This window comes from Odocoileus virginianus, chromosome 5, assembly GCF_023699985.2.
Source record: "Odocoileus virginianus isolate 20LAN1187 ecotype Illinois chromosome 5, Ovbor_1.2, whole genome shotgun sequence".
NCBI lineage: Eukaryota > Metazoa > Chordata > Mammalia > Artiodactyla > Cervidae > Odocoileus > Odocoileus virginianus.
Window position 1 is genome coordinate 84,029,415 of NC_069678.1, and position 21,586 is coordinate 84,051,000.

The window sequence follows — 21,586 nt, forward strand, 5'->3', positions numbered from 1 at the left end:
AAGAACTGACTCATTGGAAAAGACCCTGATGCTGGGAAAGATTGAAGGCAGGAGAAGAAGGGGACGACAGAGGATGAGATGGTTGGATGGCATCACCGACTCAATGGATGTGAATTTGAGCAAGCTCTGGGAGTTGGTGATGGACAGGGAAACCTGGCGTGCTGCAGTCTATGGGGTTGCAAAGAGTTGCACACCACCAAGCAACTGAACTGAACTGAAACCTAGTTACATGGAAGATGGACATGGAAATAGAGAGTCATTGCTAGTCTATCCTGACCCATAAGGTCTTTTGCCTGTGCGTTTCCCAATGAACCTGCTCCCATTTACTTACTTTTCCACATGGATGGACTTTCTCTGTGTGCTCATCAGCAAAGCTAAAAACAGTCATCTTAGTCCTAAACCTATGTAACTTTTCAGATTAAGTCATTTATCTATCCCTTTTAGTTCAAATTTATGAAAGAGAGACATTATTTGTTGCTAACCCCATGAATTTCTCTCCTCTCTCCAAAGTTAGTTGTACAATATTCCTTGTTCAGTCAGCTGTGGCTAGGATAGGTGGGAAGTAGGGATAAAAATACAGCCACCAAGCCTAACCTTTAAGCAAGGATTGGCAGAAAATTACAAGTTCCAGGGCAGAGGATGTAGGCAAGAAGGCAATACAAAATGAATCTACTGCTGCTGCTGCTAAGTCACTTCAGTCATGTCCGACCCTGTGCGACCCCTTAGACGGCAGCCCACCAGGCTCCACCGTCCCTGGGATTCTTCAGGCAAGAATACTGGAGTGGGCTGCCATTTCCTTCTCCAAATGAATCTACTAGTTAAGATCAAATGCATATCCAACTCTCTAGTGTACAACTCAGTTTGAAAAATCCACTCATCTTTCTTAACACTTGGTCTTCCATCTGTATCCCAGTTAATTAAATCACTATCAATATAGTTTCCCAAGTTAGAAATCTGGGAGTCATCATTGGCCTATCCTTATTGATCCCACTCTCATGGACAACCAGTCCCTGCACTTGTGGATTCCATCTCTTTGATAATTTTCTAATTAATCCTCTTAGTTTAGCCTCACCTCATCATTTGCCCAACTTGGTGTAACAGTGTCCCTAACTGATTTTCTTGCTGCCGGGTTGGCTCCCATCCAGGCTGTACTCTATAAAGCTCTCAGACAGACCGTTGCAAATGCTAATCACTTGCTGCTTAACATTCCCATTGTTTTCAGAAAGAGTCTGGATCCTCAGCTTGGCACCAGAGTCTTCACAACAGGAGCCCTGCATGTCTCTTATCTTCTGCCACACCTCGACAGCCCTTCATGCCAGTGTATGGACTGATCATGCTGCTCATTACATGACTGAATATTTAGGTCCCTCTGCCTGGAATCCTGGGTCCTTCTGCCTGTTCCGCTCTGACATCCCAGAACTAACATTTTCCCTATGCATTTACTGAGTCCCGATGGTTGAGTAATTTGAAACTTATAAAAAAGCAGATCTTGAGGTAATATAAATTCATTCTTTGAATTCTAAATGCTCTGACATCTAAACTGTGCCTAAAGTTGCCCACATAACAAAGTATATACGCATACTATTCTTTAAAAGGAGATACTGAATACATGCTCATTAAGTATCTTAAAAAGTCACGGTCTGGAGAAAAGTACATCCGGTGGTGTTTTTGGAGCTTCTAAAAACTTCTAGATGCAAAGAACGAGGTGGTAGGAGCAAACTGAGACAGAGGCAAAGGATTTTAAATGGGAAGAGGACAAAAGAATGAGTGCAGTCATTTCGACTTGCTCTTAGTGCTGCAGTAGGTGCCTTCCAACTACAGGGCAGGGTCCAGGACCATACCTCATGCTACAGCATAACTCCTGGCGCTGAACAAAGGATGAGCCTGTGACCCCATGGTCTTTGAGTGACATAAGGGAACACAGTAAAGAGTATGGCCATGAAAACTGAGAAATCCACTTAGGTTACTCATCCTAGCCCTTCTTTCTACACATATTTCCTACACAAATATAATTTAAAACATACAAATGTTTTAAATACGGTATCCATTATACAGTTTTTTTCTTTTCAATTTGCAAATAAAATAAGGAGAAAAATACTTTTAAAATGTTGAGAACAACATAGCAATGTTTAAACACTTAAAATACAAAATTAAGTGAAATAGAGAAGCAAATGTCCACTGTAACTATGTAAAAAACATATGCACATGAGCAAGGATTGACACAGAACAGAACAATGAACTATTGATATGTCAACCTTAGCACTGCTGTCAGACTCAGCCAGCCATTCAGGGCTGGCTAACTCTTTCTTGTGGGGAAATTCTTTCTTGTTCTGTGGACAGAAGAATGGAGAGCAGCATCTCTGGCTTCTACTAACTAGATGCCAGTTATATATCACCAGTTGTGACAACTAAAAATGTCTCCATCCATTGCCATATGTTTCTTAGGGAGCAAAATCCTCTCCTCCGCTGCCCCATCCAAGGTTTAGTAGCACTAGGCTAGGGGTAGGAGGAAAGTTTTTTGAATTTTATGTTAATATTGCCATAATGATGTTTGTTTAATAAATATATACTGGAAAGGGAAAAGAAAACCCCTTAACATATAGCATCTAACAGTGCTTATTACCAAGAGTTAAAATTTATTCAGCTCCCATTTAATATGAAAAGTTTTAAAAAGCCACAGAACTCATTTTTCTTCTCCAATCTATTATAGAAGAGAAAGCTGAATTTCTGAGTATGTGGACACTTGACTTGGCTTTGAGCATGACTATCACAAATAACTGATGAAATTAGTCTGAGAAATAAAAATATCTAAAGCATTCTATCCCCACAAATACCCATTTAAAATGTACACTTTGCATATCTTCAAAATAACTTTATATATATAAAATAGTAAAACTCAACAAGAAACACATATTTTAAGACAAATTAAAGTTTTCCAAGCTCAATTACAATTGCACTGGATCTAAAGAAATCATATTCTACTTTTACAGCCTCTTTTCCAATCTTTTGAGGACTTTTAAGCCTGCCCCCTTGCCAAAAATATTTATTTTCAATCATTCCTCCTGTTTTTGTTTCTTATCTTATATCACAAGGAATGTTTTCTGATTAAGAACTATCATGAAGAGCAGGCACAAGAATTGTTCCAAGCATCTCCTTTCCTGAAAATTCTATCCTGTCATGGTGTTGAGTTCATACAGACTTGAAGTTGTAGGATGATCATTCTGAATGATCTTTTCACATACGTGAATGCGTCACTAAAATGAATGCCTAAAACAGTATACACTTAAGGAGAAACATCTTCTTTCTTTAAATAAAACTGAGATAAGTCCAAAAATACATTTGGATTTTTTTCTCCTCCATTTTCAAAACACACTAGACTTGTAGAAATTTACTGTTTGTATTTACCAATGTATGCTTTTCCATTTTCGTCTCGAGTTTACTCAAGACAGAAAGCTTGCCGTAGTACAGAGACACAAAGAAAATCTTCCAAATGATTCCAGGGCTGGAGAATGTGAAATGCTTAGTTACCCAAAGCATTGTAGCAGGAAAGAAGGAGGGGGTGTAGAGACAACAGAGGTGATGGAGACGAATGAACATTCAGGAATGTGCAGTGTGGACAAGAAGGGGTGAGAATGGCTGTACAATGATCAGGATGAGAAAAATGACGCTCGGGGTAATGAGAGAAGTGGATGAGGTTGTAGCTTGAAAGGCAGAAGGTAACTGACTTGATGACGTCTGATGTTGAGGATACAAAGGGCCTCCAGAGCTTCATCAGGAATTAAAGTTCTGCATGATGAACAAACGGCAAAAGGGAGGAAACAGCAGCTCTTTGTTCACAGGCCGACGCGCAGAGGATGCCGTAGCTCGGTGGACTTTGTCCTGGCCCCTACCTTCACGCGCAGTCTCTGAGTAGGGGTGACTCTTCGCCTGGAAAGTGAGCAAAGGAACGCCTACTTAAACAGATTGAGTATTCTAAACTCTCTTTAAAGAAAAGCAGCAGCCTAATTCTAATGGCCTGCGAAGGGTGGGGCCCGGGAAACCGACCAATCTATTCTCAGGCCAAATCCCTCCAACCCGCGGCTAGAAAGGCCAAGCCAGGTGAGGCTCTTCTCCTGTCGTTTTGGGCCCTGCCGGGAAAGGCCTGGAATGCTGAAAAAGAGCGAAGAATAGCTGCTTTCTTCCTTGGGGCTGCGGCGGGAACCTCAGGAACCAAGCCGTAAATTGTCTCTTGGAAAGCGCCGTGAGGGTTCGGGGCCGCCAGGGTGCGAGCGGCAGGTGCCCGCTCAGTCTCGGGCGTCATAGCAACCGCGCTCGCCGCGGAGACGCCTGGCCTTCCGGCGGCAACCATAGAAACGACGCGCGCCATTGGCTCAGGAGCTGCGCTTCCTGCCGGAGATCATTGCTACGGCGCAGACCATTGGCCTCTGGGTTAGCCCCGCGGTAACGAAGGCACGGCTCTTCCCAAAGGCTCTGCAGTAACCATGGTAACGTCGTGGCGCCTATTTGCAACTCGAGTTCTGTCACAGGGCATTAATAGTTCTCAGCTTCCTGCCAAACTTTATCTAGAGCCCAAGTCTAAAAAACTTGGATTAAATTTTCTAGAAGAAATTTCATTCTTAAAAGGGGGGCGGGGGGAGCTAGGTCAGGGTTCTGAATTTTAGGTCAGGACTCGTCATTCATTACCTGGGTGGGGCACCTAAGACAAATCACAACACTTTTGGAACCCGCTTGTTATTGTAAAAATGACGAAACCGAACCTGACTACAACTATTCCTAAAGTCCTTTAGAAGTCCTAAGCACTGAAAATCCGGTTTTCGCGAACCGTATTCTCTACCTATGTAAGGCAAAATAAAAATATCTAAAAGACACAACATTTAACAAAGGACCGGTTTATATGCTCTTCATTTAAACGCTCTTAGTGCAAGATTCTAGTTTACCTAAACTTGATTTTACTCATGTTTGGGGGCCCATGCTTTTCTGGTATCCCGAACATACACTTAACATTTCTTAACCTTATTCTAGTTTCTCACAGGCTCCTTTCCAAAGCTTTGCCAGTTCTACATGCATTATCTGGACAGATCTTATCCCTTAGACTTTCTAAACTCTCCCTCTGGCACCAGGGCCCTTTCAAGTGTTTTTTTCCCCTCTGATCTAAAATGCTCACCACCATCTCCCCCAGCCCACTTTTAACAGTTCAAGCGTCATTTTCTCCTCAGGGATACATTGTTTAGTCCTCCAATTTAGATTCAGGATCCTTCTTATTTGCTCTTATTGACTTACGTTCCTTTTTATTCTTAGTTTTTTGTTTTGGGCTGTGCCCTAGCTTGGGACTGAACCTGGGCCATAGCAGTGAAAGCACCAAATCGTAACCACTGAACCACCAGGGAACTCCCTCATTCTTAGTTTTCTTCCTTTCTTCACACATTTCCATTTGCTGACTAAAAAAACCACCTCTTGGAATTTTTACATGCTCTGAATGCAAATGATCCTGAACTGGAAAACATGCTAAACAATCCAACTTAGGGTAATGGAGGTTGTTTTTAAGCATTAACAAAATAGACAATGGTTCCCAAGGGGAGTAATGATATTAATAAAAACAAACATTATAATCACTTTTAGTTCTAGCTCCATTTATTCTCATTATACATTCAAAGATAATGACAGCCATCATCCACATGAACCTACAGATGTAGAGGAGGGAAGAAGTCAATCTTTTACTTCATGCTCCTTTAGTATTGCAGTCACTGTCTACAGTATGTTGTTTTTTAGATTTTGCTATTTGGATCAGAAATTAATTTAAGATTTTTGTTCAATGGGATTGCTGCTTCCAGAGAAGTCCTGATTGCTGCAGTTACTTCTCCTGTTTCCTGATTTAATGAAGTCACATTTCCTGATCTGATGACATATTTAGGTGTATCTTGGCACTTATGTGCACATCTCAAAGTTTATTATACTTCTATTATCAGACAGATACATTGGACTACTCTTCCCAACACACTCCATGAATTGCATTTTAACTCATTTATGTCAAGTACTTTTTTATACCTAGTTCTTAATGACAGTTTTTCACACTGCATTCTGGACCATCCTATGGATCACTGAGGGTACTTCTCTGGTCTACTTATTTTGCACTCCCAACCCAAAGCTCAGGACAGTGAGAGCTTTGAAAACTTCTCAAGGATTCAGGAATCAAGCAGGGCACCAGCAGTAACACTGCCTTGCTAAGTGAGAAAATTAGCAATTGCAACCATTTACTGTGCAAATTATGTGTCAAATGCCAGGCTCATGCTTTACCGGCACCATTTTATTTATTTAATCCCCACAACAAATGGTGTTACTTTGCAGAAAAATTACCACCTTTTTATAGATGAGGAAACTTCAGATTAAGTCAGGTATCTAAGTTTACAAAGTGAATAGGTGGCACAGCTGGAAGGGTGAAATGGCTAAGACAACTCCAAAACCCATACTCTTTATCTCCTTCACGTCAGTGGTCACCAGCTGTGTCCCGCCTGGCCTCCAGCTTAACTTTCCCACAAGAGCAGTTATAAAATATTTCAAAGGTAAATTCTTAACTCAAATATGAAGTGAGTCTAGAACAAGAAGCAAGAAGTAAATGTAGTGGGATAATCATCAATCTACAGCTAATCTATCTTTGGGGAGGTGTCCTTCTCTCCTACACCCGTTTTTACTAAATTTCCAAAAAACAACATCATTTATTGATTTTGGGGCACATACTTTATTGTACTTAATTTTTACATACCCATTTCCCAAACTAGACATGTTTATTCATCTTTTTGAGCTAACTCTGGAAGATAGTGAAGAACAGGGGAGCCTGGCATGCTGTAGTCCATGGGGTCACAGAGCTGGACACGACTTAGCGACTGAACAACAATTCACCTTCGAATCTTCAAAATCCTCAGGGCCTACCACATAGTAAGTATCAACAAAATAAGCATGGCCATTCAGGCATCCATCATCCTTTTTATAGTGTGAAGAAGGCTGATATTCAGGCCCCACAAGTATATTTTGAGGAATATGATACCCAATAAGCTTTTTTTTTTTTTTTAAGCTGAGAAACAGCTAGTCATTCTCAAAATCAAGATAACATTCAGGTGAGTTTGTCAGGTGGTTCGGTCGTAACAGATTTGCCTTTGCTTTCATTTTTTGAGTACTGAAAGGTTTTTAAAAGACAGATGCCGAGCCACATTAGTCTGCCCACCACTCACTGCTTTTCCCCTTCATTTTCTATCTTTATGAAAGCAAAGGATTTATTCTACTTCTCGCCACCTATGAGGGCCCTGGTCCACTGAACAATTTTTGATCCTATAAATAAAGGCTTTTTACCTCAGTTTTTGTCATGTATAAAAGCAGTATGTCGAGACTGAAGATCATCCACTATCTTCTCTTCTATCTCTATGCCTTTTTCTACTTCTTCCTCTGATAACAGTAACTTGGTCTCTGAGTCTTTGGTTATAATAACCACAGAAGATCGTCGTGAATCAAGGATATTAGCCACCACCACTTGATGTCGATAAACTTCTAAAGCATTCCGTGCACGATCAATTATGATGGAGGGGTCAGTCTCCAACTTAAAGGAAATTATAAATGCTTTGGGAGCCCAGTCTTTAACCAAAGGAGAAAGCATTTTTGGCACCATCTTCATTGTTATCTGTATTGGAAAAAGAGAATCTTATTAAGCAAACAAGGTTACTACCTACCAGCCAGGTCAATCTCAAAGGAAATTAAGGAAGCAGGGACTCAGATGCTTGGCTATGTCAATTTCAGTAGGCTTTCTCACTACCAAACTTTTTAAAGCGTATTAAATGCTTACTTAAAAGTCCTGCCTTTGTAGGGTTCATAAGGATGCCTGATTTCAAAGCTTCATGCATATTCTGGGGCAAACCACATCTTATGAATTAGCCCTGCCTTGCAACCCTCATTACCAAAAATAAAACTGAAAAAATAGCATTACATTTTCTCAAACAGTCCCTTTATATTTTTTAAACCAAACCCTCAAATAAACAAATACAAATAATCTGTTTATACAAATGTTACTCTGGCAGAAGCTCAAGGTTGAGTTTTTAAGTCTCTCAGTCTAAAATATTTCTTCCACTGGTGGACTGGCTATTTGATTCCATTAAAAAACTGTCATTAAAAAAAAAAAAAACTGTCATTTGTAACATCTTAGCACTGAGGAAACAGAACAGATTTTATTTTTATTCATCAACACCACAATATCATTCTCAATCCCTTTTAAGGGGAATGTAGAGTTGTTTTGTGTACTTTCAAGTACAAGACAGAACTAAGAATTACAGGATAAAGTAAGGTTCCCAGAATTTAAAAAGTGTGAAATCACTAAGCTAATCATCAGAATTTTCCCTCAAAGAGTTAGCAAGAGTGACAGGGATCACATACCCATTCCCCATTTTACTTTTCTCCTTAGAATTTATCACTACCTAATATAGTATACATTTGACTTACTTTTTGCCTCTGCAGAGAAAAAGCAAAACCAGGGCACAATATGTTTCTTTTCATTGCCTTATCTCCTACAATAGTGCCTGGCATATAGTAGGTACTCAATAAACATTTGTTGAAGAAATGAAAAAATGAACTGTCCCACAGAATCAGCAAGTGCTCCACAGGTAGTTTCTCCTATTTAAATCCTACTTGTATCACCCAATAAAAGACTAAGAATTCCCTCAGGTTCCAAGAAGCCAGATGATTTCAGCATCTTCACCACACCACTACCCTCCCCATACCTTCTCCTTAAACTGCAACAATAACCACCATCTAATCTGCACCCACCACTCTCTCTAATTCACCTTTCACAATGATGCCAGAATGTTTTTCACAAACAAAAACTTTATCTCATTCTCTTAGGTTTCCCTTGGCTCCAAAGGATTAAGTTCAAGCTCCTTAAAAAGGAACACAAAATTTTCTATGAAGGAAGCTGTCCCTTCAGTCTGCCCTCCACCCTCACCACTCTCCAGCTTTACCCGACGATGTCAGTTCACAACACAATGCTCACTTTTAAGCTCCAACTGTGTTCTCTATCTGCAATGATCTTCCCTTGGTCTGGTACACCTTCTGCTCATCTTTTAAAACCCAGTTCAAGCCATTTCCTCCAGAAAGCCTTGACTTTCCCCAAGATTCACTCGCCCCATGCTCTGACTTCACTTTGTACGTACCTCTACTAGAGCATTTATCACTCTGTACTGTAATTATGTCTGTGTCCAGCAACCTCAACAGATTGTGAGATTCTTGAGGGAGGGCGGTGTCTTATTCATCTCTGTATCCCTAGTGCCTAGCACATACGGAATGCAGAAAGGCCATCTCCAGATCAAAAGGAAATTAACCCAAGATTGGTTATAGGAAATCAGATCTCTGGAAGAGAAGCGCCCATCACCTGCAGTGGGCCCCCAGATGACTGGATCTTGTGTTCAGGCATTTCAGAGGCAGGAACATAGAAATCTGACACGGCCGCAGCCAGGTAAAACATCGCAGAAGAACCTGAAAAAAGAAGCACAGAGTGTAATAAATCAGAGAAGTGTATGGAGTCAGCTCCTTTTCAACTCAGGTTCCTCCGCTGTGAGAGCCCTGGGTATATAGTAAGGGGCTATGTGTCTAGGGGTAAAGGCTCTGCCTCCTGACATCCGATGAACTCCTAAAGGCACGCACCTAGTGGGTTGAGAGCCTGGGCTGCAGCCTGCAGCAAATGCAAATAGTCTGCCAAAGTGGTGAACTCTATGGCTAGAAAAGTGCCGGCAGCCTCAGCCTCCTGGTAGCTCTGCAGAGCTGCGGCGAAGCCTGGGAGTGCTTTTTCTTCGGCCTCCAGGCTCAGCAAGCCCGAAGGTGCTTGGCCGGAGGGCCGCAGAACAGACAGCCAGGTCTGGGGCGGGAAGCGGTGGGCAAAGGGGAAGGCAGAGCGCGCGCGGTACAGGAACAAGACCCCGTAGCCCGCGGCCAAGAAGGCTTCGGCCGAGCCAGCACCGCGCCGCCCACTGCTGAAGTTGTCCAGGAAGCGCACAGGCCGGGCTTCCAGAGGGACCTTCGTGCCGCCAGAAGTGACCAACACCACCCGTCGGCCCTGCGCGCCCAACCGGGCGGCGAAGCGAGCCATAACCTCTGCCCAGCGCGCAGCACCGGCGGGCTGGGGAAACTCGGCAACCAGGTCCACGGCCGCCATCAGTCCCGAAGCGCCCCCGCGTCTGCGCAAACTCTAGGTCCTTCGGCGCCACGCCCCCTGTCGCCTTACCTGGCCCGCGCGCAGCCGCAGTAGTCACTGGGCGGTTGGCTACGGTGCGCTGGATGTCAGCGCAGGGTTTCCGCTCGTCTGGAAATACGAGTTGGTTCCGCCCTGCACCCTGCGAGTCTGACACTTGAGTTCTCGGCTGAGAGGCACACCCCCTTGTTTAGTTTCCTAGCCTGAGTGACGGTACGGCCGTGTTTGATCCTTATCGGCCACCGTACAGACCCTGCTAGACTCGGACCCCGTCTAAAAATTTGATTGCCCGGCTGTTTAACCTTTGGATTCGGAGCGGTGCGGGATGGGGAGGGGTGGAGGAGTGGCTTGGGTTTTATTTTTGTCCTTCATTAAAAAAAAAAAACAACCTACAAACGCACTCCCAAGTTGTCAGTCGAGCCACACGTCCTTCCCCTCGAAAGGCCGGGGATGAGGCGGCGCCGTGTCGGTCACGTGACACCACTGTCCGGAGTGTCCTGGCCGGGCAACCGTCCTAGAAACTGACAACACCGTCTGCCGCGGCATGAACGTGATCTACCCTCTGGCGGTGCCCAAGGGGCGCCGGCTGTGCTGTGAGGTGTGCGAAGCCCCGGCCGAGCGGGTGTGCGGAGCCTGCACAGTCACTTATTACTGGTAGGCCCTGAAACGGGGCCCCTGGGCGCCTCAATCGTCTCCCTCTCAGCCAGGGAACCCTCTAGGTTCTAGAGTCTAGGAGGCTTCAAGACAGGTCCCTAAGACATCAGTGTCTGCGTTTGCTTCCTCTTCCACTCGCTCGTTCGTCACCAGATGTTTTGTGGAGCGCCTGCTGTGCGCCTTGCACTGTTCTAGGTGCTGAAGTTATTGGGGAGAAACTTGGGAGACCACGTCTCCCAAAAAGTAATATTGTCATGAGAAAGCTAGATAAATAAACCAACAGACCAAACAATAATTCCAGAGAGTAGTCCGGTATTCTTGCCTAGGAAATTCTACGGAGAGAGGAGCCTGGCGAGCAACAGTCCATGTGGTCAACAACAACAAAATGCCTTAAAGACAAAGAAAATGTGATGGGAGGTTGGGCAGACAGCCTCTCTGAGGGTGGACTATGGATATATGATTGAATAGGAACAGCCCGCCGGAGAAACGCTGGGGGAACAGTGGCGCAGTGAGGCTCCGAGGGAGGGAAGACCTTGCTGTGTTTGAAGAACAGATAGAAAACTAGTTTGTCGGTGCCCAGCCAAGATCGCGACGGTATGGGAAGGGTATGGTATTAGTTTTCATTTACTTCAGCATAACATCCCCTGACCTTTGCTTCAGATCGGACCCCATTTGGGGCCTGAGATAAGACAGTGAGGTTGCTGACGTTCAGAAACCTAGTCCAGAGCAGGAAAAAGTAAGTTATAACACAACCGTATATGACAAGTGCTGTCATTCAGGGAGTACTGTTCCCTGGGACCTCTAATATGGAAGCATGATGACTGGGGTGGTATCTGCAAAGGCTCCTCTGAAGAAGTAATATTTGGGCAAAGTCTTGAAAGATCAGAAGGAAGTTGCTAGGTGAATGAGAAATGGAGAAGGAAAGGCAAGGCACTTCTTGCATCCAGGACTGCTTTGGTAAACAGTGAGAGAACAGACTTTGTCCGAGGTGGGCTGAGAAGGTAATGGTGGAGAGAGCAGTTACGACTGTAAGCTTACTGTCCAGGCCCCATTGGCAGGTCATGAATAAATCACAACCAGCATTTTAAGGGGAAGGAAAACCTATCAAGTAACAAAGTAATCCTACTTGAATTGTTTCTTTAGACTTGTGTTTTACGTGGATATGTGTTTGTACTAGTGAAATGTATTTCCTACAATAGGTTGATTTTTTAGAAGTTTGAAAATCATTGTGATAGGTAGTAGTAGGAGTTTATACCAAGAAGACAAAAGTTAGGGCCCAACAGTGATATGAGATCAAGGAGTTTGGAATTTATCCTCTGGGGGGCCATGGATGGTTTTCACATGCCCTCATTTGTATTAAGGAAAGATGACAGGTATCAATGCGAAGTTAGGCTGGAGAGTAGACACTAAAGGCTCATAACTTCTCGATTGCAGTGATCCCAGTGGAGAGTGAACATACCTCTTGGACTGAATCCAGTGTCCCTCCTCAGTGCTTTCACAGCACTCGTTATGTCCCCTATCCTCACATTTATGACAGATTGAAATCATTTGTTTATTGGTCTGTATCCTTCACTAAGCTGTATGCTTCATGAGGGCAAGGGCGGCATCTCTGTTTTCACTGTTGTTTCTTTAATACAATTCAGAATTTGTAGCAGAAACTACAAAGCCCTGGCTCCCTCTCTACTTTCTTTTCCCACCATACTCACCCTTCTTTTCCTGGATGCAGTTATAGAGACTTTCTTTCAGTTCTAATTTGCCAACTCCTTTCCTCCCTCAGTTTCTTTGCCCAGCCTGTTGCCTCTGTTGGGAATTTTTCTGTACAGTCACAGCTCTTCCTAACTCACTTTCATCTTTCTCTTCTCAGAAATGTTATTTCTTCAAAGAGGTGTTTCTGCTAAACCCAAGCTAAATTCTATCTCTTTTTCTCTCTCACATTTTTCCTTCACTTTTCCAGTACTTTTATATTTTTGTCTCACTTGTTTAATGTCTTTTTTTTTTTTTTTTTGCTGTGTTGGTTTATGGGATCTTAGTTTCCCAACCAGGGTTTGAACCCTTGTACCCTGCACTGAAAACATGGAGTCTTAACCACTGGACCTCCAGGGAAGTCCTGAGTAAACACTTCTAAGTGCAGGACTGGCATTCTGGAGAGAGATAAGACTTCTTTGCCTGATACAAGCATCTACCTCCTCCTTTGTCCTCTTCATCCCTCAAGCCCAGAAGTAATTCCTCCTTCCTCTCAACTCACTTTGCAGTTACTCTGTAATCTTTCAGATGACTCTTATTTCCCTGACTCATTTTAGTTGTTGGCAAGCCTGTTAGCTCACTTTTATTATGCTCCATTAATACAGGATGCTGTGCCATTAATGCAGAATAGTATTATGTTTAATATGTAGACAGACTGTCATATGTTCTCTTTGATCTGTTTCAGACCCATCTGTGTATACCCTGTGGTCTCCAGCAAAGTATCTTGAAATGGTTGAAACTAAATATTTGATGAATCCATGAATAAATTATTATTTCCTATGCCCTTATCCTCCATTATTTCCTTTCTCTTCTTTCACTCTCTTTAATTATTTTTAAGGTCTTCTCCTCTCCCCCTAACTTTTCTCCAGATATCTATATCCTTGTGTCCTAGAGATGTCATGATTTTTCCAGAAAATAAAACTGTGATAGTTGTTCTCTATCTCAAAAATGAGGACCTTTAGTACTCCCTTATATGGTTTTTACGATTGAATGTAAAGCATCTAGCACCATGCCTGAGATCAAGTTGGCAGTCAATAGATACTGTTTTTCCTCACTCGAAATTTAAAGATCAGGAAGGGAAGTCAAATTGAATTTGTGAAAGTTAATTTTTTTGCAAAATAATTTTTTGATTGCAGATGTAATTCCCACTCCAGTGTTCTTGCCTGGAGAATTCCAGGGATGGGGTCGCACAGAGTCGGACACGACTGAAGTGACTTAGCGGTAGCAGCAGTAATTCATGCTCAGTGCAGAAAACTTGAAATTACTGAATGCAATATATAATATAATATAAAATATAAACATGAAAAATAATCCATGACCTCACAATCCAGATAATTAATAGCTTCATATTTTGGTGAATTTTTCTTATGTTCTTTTCCTATAAATTCATTTATTTTTTACATTCTGTGTAATCTTGTGCATTTCATTCTGCATTGGACTGTGAGAATGTTCCCAGGAAATAGGACGTTTTTAAGAGAAGGCAATTTTATAAAGTACACTGAAACATTACAGGTAAAAGAGACTTTAGTAGTATAGGTTAGTAAGTTGTAGCATAGAGATAAGAGTAATTTGCAATAATTTTTCCTTTCATTCAACAAATGGGGCACAATTAAAAATGCTCTCACTGTGTAGGAAGAGAAAACAGCAAGTGGTATTCAATAGTAGGATCTGTGGTGAACTGGAGAATTCAGGCCCTGCCTAACAGTCTTCCACTTCAGTTTAAAAAACATGGTAATGGCCAAACAAAACATGTCTAACCCACAAGCTATTTGCTTGTGATCCCTGATTTGAATGCATACTTTTCCAATCCTTCTTTATGCATGGCCCTGTGACAACTGTTAGGGATGATACAGATGAATAAGCAGAGAGCTCATAAATATATAAAATATGCTGCCTTTCTTTAGAAAGGCAAGATATGCAAATGCACTCAGCGGAACAAAAGTTCAGGCAGTTAAGCAAGTTAATATTTCCATTGCTCGCACAATTACTCACTAAGCCCCTATTTAATAAATACCCTGTGGAACTCACCTATTTCTTTATTCTGACTGTTAAGTGCTTTTATTAATTTGTTTACAGTAATTCTCTATCAAAAAACCCTTTAAAATGCTTTTAGTCATTTGTATGAGAGGCATCACAGTTTATAAAGCAAATACTGTATTCATTTCTTTGTCCCAGAAGAAAGAAAGGCAAGAGAGTATTTGAGCGCAGCAATTACTGTCTGTGACTGCTTTTATGCAACAACGAGTTGAGTAGTTGCAACAGAAACCACAGGGCTCTCAAAGCCCAGAATTGACTATCTGGCCCCAAGAAAAGCTTTGCTAATCCCTGCCCTCAGTTATTGTTACCTATTTTGGAGTATGTGTAAATGGAATTAAACAGCCAACTTTCTCATCTTTAAATAAAAGTATATAATAGGCAATAGAAATGCAAATCTCCCCTTTTAATAATGAATAGAACAACTAAACAAAAGATCAGCAAAGAAATGTGGCTTGAACAACAATATAAACCAACTAGACCTAACAGACATTTACAGAATACAGAATATATATTCTTCTCAAATGCATGTGGAACATTCTCCAGGGTAGACCAAATATTACATCATACAAGAATCTCAGTAAATTTATAAGGATTGAAAATATACAAAATATGTTCTTCAGCCACAATGGAATGAAATTAGTCAATAACAGAAGGAAATTTGGGAAATAGGTGAATACGTAGAAATAATACACTCAACCAGTGGGTCAAGAAACCACATGAGAAATTTAAAAATGCTTTGAAATGAAATGAGAACAAAAACACAACATACTAAAACTGATGGGATGCAATGAAAGCAGTACCCAGAAGGAAATTTATAGCTGTAAACAAATACTCTGAAAAAGAAGGAAGATCGCAAATCAATAACCTAGTCCTACACTTTAAGAACTAAGAGAAAGAAGAGCAAAATCAACCCAAAATTAGCAGAAGGAGGGAAATAGTGCAGATTACAGCAAAGATAAATGAAATAGAAAATAGTGAAGTGAAGTTGCTCGGTCGTGTCCAATCTTTGTGACCCCATGAATTGTAGTCTGCCAGTCTCCTCCATCCATGGGATTTTCAAGGGAAGAATACTGAAGTGAGTTGCTATTTCCTTCTCCAGGGGATCTTCCCGACCCAGGGTTTGAACCTGGGTCTCCTGCACTGCAGGCTGACTCTTTACTGTCTGAGCGAAATAGAAAATAGGAAAACAATAAACAGAATTAACAAAACCAAAAGTTGATTCTTTAAAATGGTTGAAATTGACAAAACTTTAGCCAGACTGACCAAGAAAAGAAGAATCAAATTACTAAAATCAGAAAATTAAGATGGAGACATTGCTACCAACTTTGCAGAAATAAAAGGAGTTATAAGAGAATACTACATACAATCATATGCCAACAAATTTGAAAACCTAGATGAAATATATTGCTAATAAGACACAAACTATTGAAACTGACTCAGGAAGAAATAGAATATCTGAGTAGATCTATAATTAAAGAAATTTAGCTAAGTAATTAAAAAAAAAAGCTTTTCACGAAGTAAGCCCAGAACAATTTCACTGGTGAATTCTATCAGATATTTAAAGAAGCATTAACAATTCTTCACACACCCTTCTGAAAAAATTAAAAAAGGAGGGAATAGCTTCCAACTACTTTTATGAGGCCAGTGTTATCCTAACACCAAAACCAGAAAAACATCAAAACCACAGACCAATACCTCTTATGATACAGATGCAGAAATCCTTTCCAAAATACTAGCAGACCAAATTCAGCAGAATATAAGAAGAATTCTATATCATGACCAAGTAGAATTTCTCTCAGGAATTCAAGGTTGGTTCAACATAAAAGTATCAATCAATATATAACATCATCTTAATCGAATAAAGGACAAAAATCACATAATCATCTCAATAGATACAGGAAAAACATTTGGCAAAATCCAACTCCCTTTATGATAAAAACACTTAACAAAATTCCTGGGTCGGGAAGATCTGCTGGAGACAGGATAGGTTACCCACTGCAGTATTCTTGGTCTTCCCTTGTGGCTCAGCTGCTAAAGAATTTGCCTGCAATTCGGGAGGCCTGGGTTCAATCCCTGGGTTGGGAAGATCCCCTGGAGAGGGGAAAGGCTACCCACTCTGGTGTTATGGCCTGGAGAATTCCATGGACTGTGTAGTCCATGAGGTCACAAAGAATTGGACATGACTGAGTGACTTTCACTAAAAAAATGGAAATAGAAATGAACTTCTGTAACTTGGTAAAGAGTATCCATAAAAGAACCATAGAGAAACACAACAGTAACCTCATACTTAGGAGTCAAAGGCAGTAACTTTTCCCCTCTAAAATCAGAAATGAGGCAAGAATGTCACTTTCATTACTTTTCTTCAACATTGTACTAGAGGTTCTAGGTGGGGCAATTAGGGAAGACAATGAAATAAAAAGTATCCAGCTTGGAAAAGAAGGAGTAAAAGTATGATCTTTATATAGAGAAATCCCTAAAGAACCCTCACACAAAAAAGCAAGGTTATAGGATATAAAATCAATATGCAAAAATCAGCTATATTTCTGTACACTAGCAAGGCACAATCTGAAAATGAGATTAAGACAATGGTTCCACTTACAATAGCACTTTAAATAAAGGAATAAATTTAATCATAGAAGTATAAGACATACACTGGAAAAATACAAAATATTGTTGAGTAAAATTAAACAAAACCTAAATAAATGGAAAGATATTTCATATTCATAGACAAGAAGACTTAATATGAAATAGCTTCCCTGGTGACTCAGTCGGTGAAGAATCCACCTGCAATGCAGGAGACCCAGCTTCCATCCCTGGGTGGGGATTGTCCCCTGGAAAAGGACCTGGCAACCCTCTCCAGCATTCCTGCCTGGGAAATCCCATGGACAAAGGAGCCTGGTGAGCTCCAGTCTATGGCATCACAAAATCAGACAGAGCTTAGCGACTAAACCACCACCACCACAGATTCAATGCAATCCCTGTAAAAATTCTAACCATCATTTTTGCATTAATGGACACTCTGATCCTAAAATCTATATGAAAATGAAAGGGACCTAAAATAGCTAAAACAATCTAAAAAAAAAAAAAAGCAAAGTTGGAAAACTCACACTTCTCAATTTCAATATTTACTACAAAGCTACAGAAATAAAGATAGTGTGATACTGGCATAAGGATAGACATATAGATTGATGGAATATAATTGAGAGTCCAAAAATAAGCACATACATCTATGCATGTTAAGTCACTTCAGTCATGCCCAACTCTTTGTGACCCTGTGGATGGTAGCCCACCAGGCTCCTCTGTCCACAGAATTATCCAGGCAAGAATACTGAAGTGGGTTGCCATGCCCTCCTGCAGGGAATCCTCCCAACCCTAGGAAAGAACACTCATCTCTATGTCTCCTGAATTAGGAGGCAGATTCTTTACCACTAGCGCCACCTGGGAAACCCACATCCATCAATGGTAGATAAATTTTCTTTTCTTTTTTTTTTGCAGTTTTTTTTTAAATTGAAGTACAGTTGATATACAATAATACATAGGTTCCAGGTGTATAATATAGTATTTCACAATTGTTAAAGGTTATACTCCATTTATAGTTACTATAAAATATTGGCTATATTCCCTGTCTGTGTAATATATCCTTGCACCATATTTTATACATAATAATTTGTTTGCCTTAACTACATACTCCTATATTATTCCCCCTCCCCTCTCCCTAATGGTAACTGCTAGTTTGTTCTCTATATCTGTGACTCTGCTTCTTTTTTGTTATATTCACTAGTTTTGTATTTTTTAGATTCCACGTATAATTGACATCTTAGAGTATTTGTCTTTTTCTGACTTATTTCACTTAGCATAATACCTTCCAAGTCAATCCATATTGCTACAATTGGCAAAATTTCATTCTTTTTAACTAAGTAGTATTCCAGTGTGTGTCTGTGTCTGTGTCTGTCTGTGTCTATGTGTCTGTGTGTGTATACCTGCCAGGCTCCTGTCCGTGGGATTCTCCAGACAAGAATACTGGAATGGGTTACCATGCCTTCCTCCAGGGGCTCTTCCCAACCCAAGGATCAAACCCATGTCTCTTTACGTCTCCTGCATTGATTAGCAAGTGGGTTCTTTACCACTAGCACCACCTGGGAAGTATATGTGTGTGTGTGTAAATATATATGTATATATATATGCATGTATCTTTTCAAATGAATGTTTTTGGATATATACCCAGGAGTGGAATTGCTGGGTCATATAGTAACTCTATTGTTTAGTTTTTTTAATTTTCCATACCATTTTCCACAGTGGCACCAATTTACATTTCTACTAACAGTGTATAAGTTTCCCTTTTTTCCACATCCTTGCCAACATTAGTTATTTGTGTTCTTTTTTGATGATAGCCATTTGGACAAGTGTGAGGTGATATCTCATTGCTGTTTTGATTTATATTTAACTAAGGTCTGTCTAGTCAAAGCTATGGTTTTTCTAGTAGTCATGAATGGATGTAAGAGTTAGACTATAAAGAAAGCTGAATGCTGAAAAATTGATACTTTTGAACTGTAGTGTTGGAGAAGAGTCTCTTTTTTTTTTTTTTTTTTTTTTTGGAGAAGACTCTTGAGAGTCCTTTGGCTGCAAGGAGATCCAACCAGTCCATCCTAAAGGAAATCAGTCCTGAATATTCATTGGAAGGACTGATGCTAAAGCTGAAACTCCAATACTTTGGACACCTAATGCAAAGAACTGACTCCTCAGAAAAGACCCTGATGGTGGGAAAGATTGAAGGCAGGAGAAGAAGGGGGTGACAGAGGATGAGGTGGTTGGATGGCATCACCAAGTGAATGGACATGAGTTTGAGTAAACTCCGGAAATTGGTGATAGACTGGCCTGGTGTGCTGCAGTCCATGGAGTGGCAGAGAGTTGTACATGACTGAGCAACTGAACTGAACTGAATGATTGACAATATTGAATATCTTTTCATCCACCTATTGGCCATCTGCTTGTCCTCTTTGGAAAAATATCTACTCAGTTCTGCCTATTTTTAAATTGGGTTGTTTGTTTTTTGATGTTAAATTGTTTGAGTTATTTGTATATGATGGATATTAACCCCTTATTGGTCACATAATTTGCAAATATTTTCTTCTGTTCATTAGGTTGTATATTAATTTTGTCAATGGTTTCCTTTGCTGTGCAAAAGCTTGTAAGTATCATTAGGTCTCATTTGTTTATTTTTGCTTTTATTTCCTTTGCTTTAGGAAACAGATCCAAAGAAAAATATTGCTGTAATTTATGTTAGAGAGTATTCTGCCTGTTTTCCTCTAGGAGCTTTTTGGTTTCTGGTCTTACATCCATCTTGAATCTATTTTGTATATGGTGGTGGTGGTGGTGTTCAGTTGCTCAGTCATGTCTGACTTTTTGTGACCCCATGGACTGCAGCATGCCAGGTTTCCCTGTCCTTCACTATCTCCCGGAGTTTGCTCAAACTCAAGGCTATTGAGTTGATGATGCCATCCAATCATCTCATCCTCTGTCACCCTCTCCCTCTCCTGCCCTCAATCTTTCCCAGCATCAGGGTCTTTTCCAATGAGTCAACTCTTTGCATCAGGTGTCCAAAGTATTGGAGCTTCAGCTTCAGCATCAGTCCTTCCAATGAATATTCAGGGTTGATTTCCTTTAGGATTGACTGGTTTGATCTCCTTGCAGTCCAAGGAACTCTCAGCAGTCTTCTTCAACACCACAGTTCAACAACATCAGTTCTTCAGTGCTTAGCCTTCTTTATGGTCCTCATACAACTTTCTCACATCTGTACATGTGACTACTGGAAAAACTATAGCTCTGACTATATAGACCTTTGTCAACAAAGTGATGACAGACACTGTGTATGTTTAACATGCTGTCTACGTTTGTCATAGCTTTTCTTCCAAGAAGCAAGGGTCTTAATTTCTTGGATTTCATAGCTGCAGTCACCTGCAGAGTTAGGGGCCAGGAAAGCAAACAGTTACAGATTACAGATTAGGAACAATTGCAGTAAAAACTAGGAATGTTCAGGCCTGCTCACTGTTCTCTTTTTCTTCTTCATTCTCAGGAAAGTGAAAGAAAAACTCATTCCTCTTTTTCCTTTTCACTGCAACAGGAGTCATTCATAGAGTAAATTGTCTAAGAAATGGGAGGGAATTTCCTAGTGGTCCAATGGTTTGTTACTTTCCCTGTCCCTTCCCTGGGCTCTGGTGGCCCAGTGGTGCTTTCCTTGGTTGGGGAATTTAGATCCTGCAGGCTGCATGGTGTGGCCATTTAAAAAAATAAAAGGAATGGGAGTGGAGTCTGTCGAAGTGCTGTCCAATAGAATGTTTCTGTTGTGATGCAAATATTCTATATTTGTGCTGTCCAGTTAAGTGTTTAAAAAATATTAAATATGCGAGTAAAATAGTCAGAAAAGCTGTAAACTAAACTGCCACAATGCTTTTCTCTGGAGAGCTAAAAAATACTGGCTTTGGTATCAGGCCTAGAGTAGCTACTTACTCTCCACACCCATGCTTCCTTACCTTTAAAAAAATAATTTTTTGTTTGTTTGTTTGCAAAAAGTTGAACAGTTACTTGTGAGACCACCTGTTGCACTGCTAGGATTGAAGGATATTCACAGTGTGTTCTATGCGAATGCCCCCCCTGGAGCACAGAAGGCTGCAAATGGTGCTCTTCCCAGCCATGCCCCAACTATAAGGAAAGTGTCTCCGAGAGCCTCATGAGAGGTTCTCTCCTTTCCCTAAGAAAAAGATCCTTAAATTCGTCAGCTTCACTGTTCAGATATTTTGAAAATGACCTTAGACCAATACAGTGTTAACATTGTCTTTGTTGCTACTAATGAAGAAGAAAAGCAGAATAGCCACAGAAATATCATCCCAGCACTTCTCCCACACACCCCTGGTCTTTACCCCACCCAGTCAC

At 40.9% G+C, this 21,586-nt stretch overlaps 3 protein-coding genes across 12 annotated transcripts in view; 1 reads left to right on the top strand and 2 right to left on the bottom strand.

Moving 5' to 3' along the window:
* The window catches only part of CCDC30 (coiled-coil domain containing 30), a 119,872-nt gene extending 115,466 nt beyond the window's left edge, over positions 1 to 4,406 (bottom strand). Inside the window, exons 1-2 of one of the 5 annotated variants that reach the window (XM_070468329.1) lie at positions 4,045 to 4,105; positions 3,406 to 3,927 (exon numbers count right to left, since the gene is read on the bottom strand). The gene's annotated coding sequence lies outside the window, so the exon portion shown is untranslated. Of the gene's footprint in view, positions 1 to 3,405 lie in introns of all 5 variants that reach the window. The other 4 variants (XM_070468330.1, XM_070468328.1, XM_070468333.1 and 1 more) reach the window with 4 other exon arrangements.
* Positions 4,407 to 5,613: 1,207 nt separating this feature from the next.
* PPCS (phosphopantothenoylcysteine synthetase) lies at positions 5,614 to 10,345 on the bottom strand. 4 transcript variants are annotated; one of them, XM_020914770.2, is made up of 3 exons: positions 10,256 to 10,345; positions 9,407 to 9,510; positions 5,614 to 7,669 (listed from the first exon to the last, which is right to left on the bottom strand). In XM_020914770.2, exons 2-3 carry the CDS (start codon positions 9,497 to 9,499, stop codon positions 7,346 to 7,348), a joined length of 417 nt encoding a protein of 138 aa, XP_020770429.1. In that variant the 5' UTR covers positions 9,500 to 9,510; positions 10,256 to 10,345; the 3' UTR covers positions 5,614 to 7,345. The 4 variants fall into 4 exon arrangements, with proteins under 4 accessions (XP_020770429.1, XP_020770427.1, XP_020770428.1 ...); XM_020914768.2 differs by lacking the exon at positions 10,256 to 10,345 and adding an exon at positions 9,679 to 10,222; XM_020914769.2 differs by lacking the exon at positions 10,256 to 10,345 and adding an exon at positions 10,124 to 10,196.
* A 284-nt stretch (positions 10,346 to 10,629) lies between these two features.
* The window catches only part of ZMYND12 (zinc finger MYND-type containing 12), a 32,843-nt gene continuing 21,886 nt past the window's right edge, over positions 10,630 to 21,586 (top strand). For 2 of the 3 annotated variants that reach the window (XM_070468337.1, XM_070468338.1), the window contains exon 1: positions 10,635 to 10,876. In XM_070468337.1, the coding sequence (XP_070324438.1) occupies positions 10,767 to 10,876 (110 nt within the window). In that variant the 5' untranslated portion in view covers positions 10,635 to 10,766. Of the gene's footprint in view, positions 10,877 to 21,586 lie in introns of all 3 variants that reach the window. The other variant, XM_070468336.1, reaches the window with a different exon arrangement.